The sequence below is a fragment of the Salvelinus fontinalis genome, chromosome 11 (genome assembly GCF_029448725.1).
Source record: "Salvelinus fontinalis isolate EN_2023a chromosome 11, ASM2944872v1, whole genome shotgun sequence".
NCBI classification, from domain to species: domain Eukaryota; kingdom Metazoa; phylum Chordata; class Actinopteri; order Salmoniformes; family Salmonidae; genus Salvelinus; species Salvelinus fontinalis.
Window position 1 is genome coordinate 56662824 of NC_074675.1, and position 11414 is coordinate 56674237.

Here is an 11414-nt window from a genome sequence, read left to right on the forward strand (position 1 = left end):
CCGTCCCCCAGTCCTGGTCAGTCCTTAGACCCGGTCCGTCCCCAGACCTGGTCAGTCCCCCAGTCCCGGTCCGTCCTTAGACCCGGTCAGTCCTTAGACCCGGTCAGTCCTTAGACCCGGTCAGTCCCCCAGTCCCGGTCCGTCCTTAGACCCGGTCAGTCCTTAGACCCGGTCAGTCCTTAGACCCGGTCAGTCCTTAGACCCGGTCCGTCCCCCAGTCCTGGTCAGTCCCCAGACCCGGTCAGTCCCCCAGACCCGGTCAGTCCCCCAGACCCGGTCCGTCCCCCAGTCCTGGTCAGTCCCCAGACCCGGTCAGTCCTTAGACCCGGTCCGTCCCCAGACCTGGTCAGTCCCCCAGTCCTGGTCAGTCCCCCAGACCCGGTCCGTCCCCCAGACCCGGTCAGTCCTTAGACCCGGTCAGTCCTTAGACCCGGTCCGTCCCCCAGTCCTGGTCAGTCCCCCAGACCTGGTCAGTCCCCCAGACCTGGTCAGTCCCCAGACCTGGTCAGTCCCCCAGACCTGGTCAGTCCCCCAGACCCGGTCCGTCCCCCAGTCCTGGTCAGTCCCCCAGTCCTGGTCCGTCCCCCAGTCCTGGTCCGTCCCCCAGACCTGGTCAGTCCCCCAGACCTGGTCAGTCCCCCAGACCTGGTCAGTCCCCAGACCTGGTCAGTCCCCCAGACCTGGTCAGTCCCCAGACCTGGTCAGTCCCCCAGACCTGGTCAGTCCCCCAGACCTGGTCAGTCCCCCAGTCCTGGTCAGTCCCCAGACCTCAACCCTATAGAGCATAATGGGATGAGATGGAACGGGCTGTCAGCATGTACCGCCGTCCAATCTGCAGCAACTACGTGATGCCACCGAGTCAGCATGGACCAGCATCTCTGTGGAACTGTTCCCGACAACTTCTAGAATGCTCTGAAGAATTCAGTCTGTTCTGGAGGCAGAGGGGGGTCCGACTTGGTACTAGATGGGTGTACCTAATAAACTGTCCGGTCAGTGTATAACAAACTGTCTGACTGTCCAATCATGGGTTCTAAATAATATATAGGGCATTCAGAATGTATTCATACCGCTTGACTTATTCCACATTTAGTTGTGTTACAGACTGAATTCAAAATGGATAACAAAAATCTCACCCATCGGCACATAATACCCCAAAACGACTAAGTGAAAACATGTTTAGACATTTTTGCTAATTCATTGAAAATTAAATACAGAAATATCTAATTTACATATACGTATTCACACCCCTGAATCAATACTTTGTAGAAGCACCTTTGGCAGTGATTATAACTTTGAGTTGTCTTGGGTATGTCTGTATCAGCTTTGAGTTGTCTTGGGTAGGTCTGTATCAGCTTTGAGTCGTCTTGGGTATGTCTGTATCAGCTTTGAGTCGTCTTGGGTATGTCTGTATCAGCTTTGAGTCGTCTTGGGTATGTCTTTATCAGCTTTGAGTCGTCTTGGGTATGTCTGTATCAGCTTTGAGTCGTCTTGGGTATGTCTGTATCAGCTTTGAGTCGTCTTGGGTATGTCTGTATCAGCTTTGAGTCGTCTTGGGTATGTCTTTATCAGCTTTGAGTCGTCTTGGGTATGTCTGTATCAGCTTTGAGTCGTCTTGGGTATGTCTGTATCAGCTTTGAGTCGTCTTGGGTATGTCTGTATCAGCTTTGAGTCGTCTTGGGTATGTCTTTCAGCTTTGAGTCGTCTTGGGTATGTCTTTCAGCTTTGAATTGTCTTGTGTATGTCTGTAGCAGCTTTACACATCTGGATTTGGGGATTTTCTCCCATTCTTCAAGCTAAACGAGGAGCGGCGGTGAACAGCAATCTTCAAGTCTTTCCACAGATTTTCAATGGGATTCTGGGCTTTGGCTGGGCCACTCAAAGCCTTTCCCATTCTTGTTCTGAAGCCATTCCAGCATTGCTTTGGCTGTGTGTTTGGGGTCATTGTCTTGTTGGAATGTAAATCGTCACACCAGACTAAGGTCGTTTGAACTCTGAAGCAGGTTCTCATCAAGGATTTGAATGTATTTGGCTTCATTCATTGTTCCCTCTATCCTTACCAGTCTCCCAGTCCCTGTTGCTGAAAAGAATCCCCATAGCATGATGCTGCCACCACCATGCTTCACGGTAGGGTTGGTGTTAGACGGGTGATGAGCTGTGCCTGGTTTTCTCCAGACATAGCGCTTTGCATTCAGGACAAATAGTTCCCTTTTTGTCTCATCGGACCACATCATATTTGACCTTATGACCTCAGTCTTTCACGTGACAGTTTTCAACTCCAGGTTTTCAGTCATGTGCTTTTTTTCTCAGGAGTGGCTTCCGTCTGGCCACTCTCCCATAAAGCCCAATGGTGAAGAGCTGGCAGGTTCTCCCATCTCAACCAAGGAACTCTGTAGTTCTGTCACAGTGGACACCCTTCCTGACCAAGGTCCTTCTTGCCCGGGTTTCTCAGTTTGGTCGGACGACCAGATCTAGGCAGAGTCTGGGTAGTTCAGTTTGGTTAGACGGCCAGCTCTAGGCAGTCTGGGTAGTTCCATATTTTTCCCCATTTCCCAATGATGGAGAACACTGTGCTCTTGGAAACTTTAAACACTGTAGAAATTGTTTTATACCCTTCCCCAGATATATTCACCTCATCACAACTATATCTCAGAGATCTACAGACAGTTCCTTGGACTTCATGGTATAGTTTCTGCTCTGTCAACTGTGGGACTTTTATATAGACAGGTGTGTTTCTTCAAAATCATTTCCAAACAATTGAATTGGTCACAGGAGGACTCAAATCAAGTTGTAGTGACGTCTCAAGGATGATCAGAGGAGATTGGATGCACCGAAGCTCAATTTAGAGCGTTATAGCAAAGGAGTGTGAATACTTACGTAAATTAGATATTTCCCATTTACAACAAATTTGAACAGATTTCTAAAAACATGTTTTCACTTTGTCATTATGGGGTATTGTGATGTCATTATGGGGTATTGTGATGTCATTATGTGGTATTGTGATGTCATTATGTTGTATTGTGATGTCATTATGGGGTATTGTGATGTCATTATGGGGTATTGTGATGTCATTATGGGGTATTGTGATGTCAGTATGTGGTATTGTGATGTCATTATGGGGTATTGTGATGTCATTATGGGGTATTGTGATGTCATTATGGGGTATTGTGATGTCATTATGGGGTATTGTGTGTAGATGGGTGAGAGGGAAAAAAACAAATTTAATCCATTCAGGCTGTAACACAACAAAACGTGGAATAAGTCAAGGGGTATGAATACTTTCTCACTGTCCAATTACTGGTTCTAAATGAGGACTTACTTCCAGTTCTCCCTGTGAGTCATTTTCAGGAGATCCCCCTAGAAGAGAGAGAGAGAGAGAGAGAGAGAGAGAGAGAGAGAGAGAGAGAGAGAGAGAGAGAGGGAAAGAGAGGGGAGAGAGAGAGAGGAGGGGAGGAGAGAGAGAGAGAGAGAGGGGAGAGAGTGAGAGGAGGGGAGGAGAGAGAGAGAGAGAGAGAGGAGGAGAGTGAGAGACAGAGAGAAACAGAGAGGGGGAGGAGAGAGAGAGACAGAGAGAGAGAGAGAGAGAGAGAGAGAGAGGGGAAGGAGAGAGAGAGGGGGGGAGAGAGAGAAGAGAGAGAGGGGGGGGAGAGAGAGAGAGTTCTATTAGAACTCACCAAAAACGACACATATCTAGGACTAAGTATCAGCAACACAGGTAGCTTTCACATGGCTGTGAATGAGCTGAGAGACAAAGCAAGAAGAGCATTCTATGCCATTAAAAGGAACATTAAAATTGAAATTAGAACCAATTAGAATCTGGCTCAAAATGTTTCAATCAGTTATAGAACTAATTGATCTACATGGCAGTGAAGTATGAGGTCCACTCGCTAATAATGAATTCACCAAATGGGACAAACATCTAATTGAAATATTGCATGCAAAGTTTTGCAAGACCGTATTGCAAGTGCAAAGAAAAATAGAGCACATAGAGTAGAAGTGGGCCAATACCCCCTCCTTATTCAAATAGAACAAAGAGCCGTCACATTTTACAGCCATCTAAAAACAAGTGACCCCAAAACATTCCATCACACAGCTCTACAATGTCAAGAGATGAAACAAGAGAAGAGTCCCCTCAGCCAGCTGGTTCTGAGGCTCAGTTCACTAACCCAAACCAACCCCATAGAGCCTCAGGACAGCACTCATCCAGCTGGTTCTGAGGCTCAGTTCACAAACCCAAACCAACCCCATAGAGCCTCAGGACAGCCCTCAGCCAGCTGGTTCTGAGGCTCAGTTCACTAACCCAAACCAACCCCGTAGAGCCTCAGGACAGCACTCATCCAGCTGGTTCTGAGGCTCATTTCACAAACCCAAACCAACCCCATAGAGCCTCAGGACAGCAGTCAGCCAGCTGGTTCTGAGGCTCAGTTCACTAACCCAAACCAACCCCATAGAGCCTCAGGATAGCCCTCAGCCAGCTGGTTCTGAGGCTCATTTCACTAACCCAAACCAACCCCATAGAGCCTCAGGACAGCAGTCATCCAGCTGGTTCTGAGGCTCAGTTCACTAACCCAAACCAACCCCATAGAGCCTCGGGACAGCACTCATCCAGCTGGTTCTGAGGCTCAGTTCACTAACCCAAACCAACCCCATACAGCCTCAGGACAGCAGTCAGCCAGCTGGTTCTGAGGCTCAGTTCACTAACCCAAACCAACCCCATAGAGCCTCAGGACAGCAGTCAGCCAGCTGGTTCTGAGGCTCAGTTCACAAACCCAAACCAACCCCATAGAGCCTCAGGACAGCAGTCAGCCAGCTGGTTCTGAGGCTCAGTTCACTAACCCAAACCAACACCATAGAGCCTCAGGACAGCACTCAGAAAATCTGGCCCAACTAAATTATGACAAGCAAAAATAAATATATCACCTATTGGAAAGACACCACAAAAAATCTAAGTAAACTTCAATGCTATTTGTCTCTAAACAGACAGTACATGGTGGCAGACTATCTGACCACTGTGACTGATAGAAAACTGAGGAAAACATTGACTAGGTACAGACTCAGTGAGCACAGTCTGGCTATGGAGACCGGTCGTCACAGACAAACCTGGCTGCCCAGAGAGGACAGTCTGGCTATAGAGACCGGTCGTTACAGACAGACCTGGTTGTCCAGAGAGGACAGTCTGGCTATAGAGACCGGTCGTCACAGACAAACCTGGCTGCCCAGAGAGGACAGTCTGGCAATAGAGACCGGTCGTCACAGACAAACCTGGCTGCCCAGAGAGGACAGTCTGGCTATGGAGACCGGTCGTCACAGACAAACCTGGTTGCCCAGAGAGGACAGTCTGGCTATAGAGACCGGTCGTCACAGACAAACCTGGCTATCCAGAGAGGACAGTCTGGCAATAGAGACCGGTCGTCACAGACAAACCTGGCTGCCCAGAGAGGACAGTCTGGCTATAGAGACCGGTTGTCACAGACAAACCTGGCTGTCCAGAGAGGACAGGCTGGCTATAGAGACCGGTCGTTACAGACAAACCTGGCTGCCCAGAGAGGACAGTCTGGCTATAGAGACCGGTCGTCACAGACAGACCTGGCTATCCAGAGAGGACAGTCTGGCAATAGAGACCGGTCGTCACAGACAAACCTGGCTGCCCAGAGAGGACAGTCTGGCTATAGAGACCGGTCGTCACAGACAAACCTGGCTGCCCAGAGAGGACAGTCTGGCTATAGAGACCGGTCGTCACAGACAAACCTGGCTGCCCAGAGAGGACAGTCTGGCTATAGAGACCGGTCGTCACAGACAAACCTGGCTGCCCAGAGAGGACAGGCTGTGCTCACTCTGCTCCAGAAGAGAGGTAGAGACAGAGGGGCATTTCCTATTACACTGTGACAAATACTCAGACCTAAGAGAATATTTCTTTCCCAAAATGATAACTCAATACAAAGAATTTGAAACTATAAAAGATGAAGAAAAAATCAAATATTTATTGGGTGAAAAGCCAAAATGTGCAGTTTTAACAGCCAAATATGTGTCCTCCTGCCACAGCCTGAGGGACAGCCAGTGAAAAGTGCAAAGTAATGTTGATAATATTTCCCATTTAGCTTAGTTTTGTTTTGTCTTTCATACCAGGTCATATGTCTTCTCAAGTCATATTGACACTGGTCTACTACTGTTGCTTTAATTTATTGTTGTTCTGATTAATATTGTTGTTGTAGTTGTTGTTAATGGTAATCCCATGTCCACTACTACTATAATAATAATTATTATTATTATTGCTGTTGGTCCCACCATTTCTGTTATATGTATACTTTGAAAATGTAGGTAATTTAACTTTCCATGTCAAAAAAGTCTACAGAATGTAATTGAAATTGAATTGAGAGAGAGATAATTTTTTTTAAATGGGACAAACATCAAATTGAGAGACAGAATGCAGAATTCTGCAAAACTATCCTCTGTGTACAACGTAAAACAGCAAATCATGCATGCAGAGCAGAATTAGGCCGATACCCGCTAACTATCAAAATCCAGAAAGAGCAGTTAAATTCTACAGTGAGGGAAAAAAGTATTTGATCGCCTGCTGATTTTTCACGTTTGCCCACTGACAAAGAAATAATCAGTCTATAATTTTAAATGTAGGTTTATTTGAACAGTGAGAGACAGGATAACAACAAACAAATCCAGAAAAACGCATGTCAAAAATGTTAAAATTTGATTCGCAAGAGAGTATTCATTGCGGAAACCGTTTACCAAACGGAAGCAAACAGAGAAAAACGTGAGTGTCTATTGGACAAATTCAGCTAGGTCCAGCCCCATTTCGTTCTGTATGCTTCCGTTTAAGAATTTTTTTTTTTTGCTACAGAATCGGCGTAATGAATACACCCCAGATCTAGCCTATTTCTTGGCGAAGTGAGTAATTTATAGTAACGTTACACGTTAGTCTAGACTTGCAAGCAAGCAGATGTGTGATATTTACGAGGTCTTGTATATCACGTCACAAGATCTAGCTAACCTTACATTAGCCAACGTTAACCTAGATGATGTGTTGATTATAAATGTCTACAATAGGTGGTTAACTAGCGTTAATATAAAAACACTAAAAATAAAAAATCATATGATTAACGTTACTAGCTATGCAGCTATCAAGCAAACGTGTGGAGAAGGGCTGAATCCAAGACGCATTTTTATGTTGTCACACCCCCTGTCGTAGTAGAATAATCTAGCTAGCTATTTAGCTCGGTGATACTGAGGTAATATCACAAATCTACCTCGATATTTTCAGGTTACACACAACGACACGATGGAACTGCTTGAGCTAACGTTAGCTAGCATTTAGCTTACGACCACGTTATGCATGCTGTCAATTCACCTGATTGTAACATAGCTGACGTTAATTGGTAGCTAACTAGCAAACAACACAGGCCGTTGTAAGCAGTAGCTAACAATATAAGCGTTACCTGGGGTTGTACTCCAGCCATATCTCCTGTTGTTACTGTAGCTAACTAGCTATCCGGCTCGCTAAACACCGGCCCCACACTAAACTGATGCATTCTCGATTTAGAAACTGACAGCTGCGCTGCCAACGTAAGAATTCCACTTATATTTCGTAGTTTACGTAAGACAGCCTCACAGAAAAGCGTAAAAAGGTGCTTGAACGATTTATTTAAAATGTATTTAACCTTTATTTAACTTGACAAGTCAGTTAAGAACACATTCTTATTTACAATGACATCATATCAAAAGGCCTCCTGATATAGGACAAAACACACTTCACGACAAGAGAGACACTACATAAAGAAAGACCTAAGACAACAACATAGCATGGTAGCAACACATGACAACACAGCATGGTAGCAACACAACATGACAACACAGCATGGTAGCAACATGACAACACAGCATGGTAGCAACACAACATGACAACACAGCATGGTAGCAACACAACATGACAACACAGCATGGTAGCAACACATGACAACACAGCATGGTAGCAACACAGCATGGTAGCAACACAACATGACAACACAGCATGGTAGCAACACATGACAACACAGCATGGTAGCAACACAACATGACAACACAGCATGGTAGCAACACAACATGACAACACAGCATGGTAGCAACACAACATGACAACACAGCATGGTAGCAACACAACATGACAACACAGCATGGTAGCAACACAACATGACAACACAGCATGGTAGCAACACAACATGACAACACAACATGGTAGCAACAACACATGACAACACAGCATGGTAGCAACACAACATGACAACACAGCATGGTAGCAACACATGACAACACAGCATGGTAGCAACACAGCATGGTAGCAACACAACATGACAACACAGCATGGTAGCAACACATGACAACACAGCATGGTAGCAACACAACATGACAACACAGCATGGTAGCAACACAACATGACAACACAGCATGGTAGCAACACATGACAACACAGCATGGTAGCAACACAACATGACAACACAGCATGGTAGCAACACAACATGACAACACAGCATGGTAGCAACACATGACAACACAGCATGGTAGCAACACATGACAACACAGCATGGTAACAACACAACATGACAACACAGCATGGTAGCAACACAACATGACAACACAGCATGGTAGCAACACATGACAACACAGCATGGTAGCAACACAACATGACAACACAGCATGGTAGCAACACAACATGACAACACAGCATGGTAGCAACACAACATGACAACACAGCATGGTAGCAACACATGACAACACAGCATGGTAGCAACACATGACAACACAGCATGGTAGCAACACATGACAACACAGCATGGTAGCAACACAACATGACAACACAGCATGGTAGCAACACATGACAACACAGCATGGTAGCAACACATGACAACACAGCATGGTAGCAACACAACATGGCAACAACATGGTAGCAACACCACATGACAACACAGCATGGTAGCAACACAACATGACAACACAGCATGGTAGCAACACCACATGACAACACAGCATGGTAGCAACACATGACAACACAGCATGGTAGCAACACAACATGACAACACAGCATGGTAGCAACACATGACAACACAGCATGGTAGCAACACAACATGGTAGCAACACAACATGACAACAACATGGTAGAAACATTATTGTGTACAGACAACAGCACAAAGGGCAAGAAGGTAGAGACAACAATACATGATGTGAAGCAGCCACAAATATTTATGCCAATAAATACAATTTATTTGTCTATTCAGGTTTAAAGCTGTCTCCACAAGGGGGAGCTCTTCCTCAGGTTTTAAATTTGTTTTGGTTTCCAACAGCGTCGACTGCTGGTCCAATAAAACCAAAGAATATGGAGTTCTTTGTTTGTCTGAAATAGAAACAGGAATATACTCTGGAGTCTGGAGACAGACATACGGACAGACATACAGATGGATGGACAGACAGATAGACGGACAGACCGACGGATGGACAGATGGATGGACGGACAGACCAACGGATGGACAGATAAACAGACAGACAGATGGACGGACAGACAGACAATCGGAAAGATGGATGGATGAATGGACAGACAGACAGGTGATTTACCTGAAGACCAATATGTTAGTTGGAACTCTTGGATAAAGGAAAACAGACTGGCTGTACAGAACATAGTGATCTGTGAATGATTGATCAAGGTGCTGTGGTAATACCTGCTTACTCAACCATTTCTTTGATGCCATTTTCCTGACAGAATGATAACTATGACCAAATCCAACAGCAGTCTTTCAACACAAGTCCCCAAAAAACATGTTTCCTCCTTTTATACAGAAAGAGCATGAACCAACTCTACCTGGGCAGTCCTGGGGTGTATTCATTAGTGCACACTGTATAAAATCATAACAAAACGCTTCCCAACTGAAAACCTTTTGCAACAAAAACAAGAGTTTCTTTTTAGACAAATCTAGGTCATGTAGGTCTCTCCCTGTTTGGCCCCGTTTGGTTCCGTTGGGCCCCGTTTGGTTCCGTTGGGCCCCGTTTGGTTCCGTTTGGGCCCGTTTGCTCCCATTTGGTCCCGTTTGGTCCTGTTTGCTTCCGTTTGGCAGTGGTGGGAAAAGTACTCAATTGTCATACTTGAGTAAAAGTAAAGATACATCAACAGAAAATGACTCCAGTAAAAGTCAACCAGTAAAATACTACTTGAGTAAAAGTCTAAAAGAATCTGGTTTTAAATTTACTTCAAAGTAAAGTGGTAGAAAACGGTACTCAATCGTCATACTTGAGTAAAAGTACAAAGTAAATGCTATACATCAAATTCCTGATATTTAGCAAACCAGACGGCACTATTTCCTTATTATTTTTTAATTACGGAGAGACATGGGCCCACTCCAACACTCAGACGTCATTTACAAACACAGTATTTAGTGTTTCGTGAGTCCGCCAGATCAGAGGCAGTAGGAATGACAAAGTGTTATATTGATAGGTGCCATAATTCTGTCCTCCTTGAGCGTTCTAAATGTAACGAGTACTTTTGAGTCTCAGGGTAAATGTAAGGAATAAAAAGTACATTATTTTCTTTAGGAATGTAGTGAAGTAAAAGTTGTTAAAAATATAAATAGTAAAGTAAAGTACAGATACCCCCCCAAAAACGACTTAAGTGGTACTTAAAAAGTATTTTTACTTAAGTGGTACTTAAAAAGTATTTTACTTAAGTCCTATAAACCACTGCTGTTGGGTCCTGTTTGGTCCAGTTTGGTCCCGTTTGCTTCTGTTTGGTTCCTAGTGAATACACAACAGGCTCAGGCTGAATGTCCTCCGTCGATCCCGCAGTCCAAAGTGTGTATTTGATTTTTAATCTCCAGCGTTGACATTTAGTGGGTGGAGGTATGATGGCCCCATCCAGGTAAACACCATGATCAAACAAACCTGTTCTGTCAACCGGGTGACTACTCGGCTATCGGGAAATTATGACGATTGTCTTAAGTCAATTGGAAGGGTAGAGAATCGCACGTACAGTACAAGTCAAAAGTTTGGACTCATTCCAGGGTTTTTTCTTTATTTTTACTATTTTCTACAATGTAGACATCAAAACTATGATTTTTTAAATAGTTTTTAACTAAGCAAGTCAGTTAAGAACACATTCTTATTTACAATGACGGCCTAGGAACAGTGGGTTAACTGTCTTGTTCAGGGGCAGAATGACAGATTTTTTTACCTTGTCAGCTCAGGGATTCAATCTAGCAACCTTTCGGTTACTGGTCCAACGCTCTAACCACTAGGCTACCGGCCTAACACATATGGAATCATGTAGGAACCAAAAAAGTGTTAAACTCATCAAACTATATTTTATATATTCGAGATTCTTCAAAGTAGCCACCCTTTGCCTTGATGACAGGTTTGCACACTTGGCGTTCTATCAACCAGCTTCA

General features: G+C 44.7%; 1 protein-coding gene across 3 annotated transcripts in view; it reads right to left on the reverse strand.

The window, feature by feature from the left end:
* rnf175 (ring finger protein 175) overlaps positions 1 to 10766 on the reverse strand; it is a 55250-nt gene extending 44484 nt beyond the window's left edge. The window contains exons 1-2 of one of the 3 annotated variants that reach the window (XM_055939117.1): positions 7449 to 7591; positions 3317 to 3354 (exon numbers count right to left, since the gene is read on the reverse strand). In XM_055939117.1, the coding sequence (XP_055795092.1) occupies positions 3317 to 3354; positions 7449 to 7469 (59 nt within the window). In that variant the 5' untranslated portion in view covers positions 7470 to 7591. Of the gene's footprint in view, positions 1 to 3316; positions 3355 to 7448; positions 7592 to 10693 lie in introns of those variants that run through there. The other 2 variants (XM_055939115.1, XM_055939116.1) reach the window with 2 other exon arrangements.
* Positions 10767 to 11414: the final 648 nt, after the last annotated feature.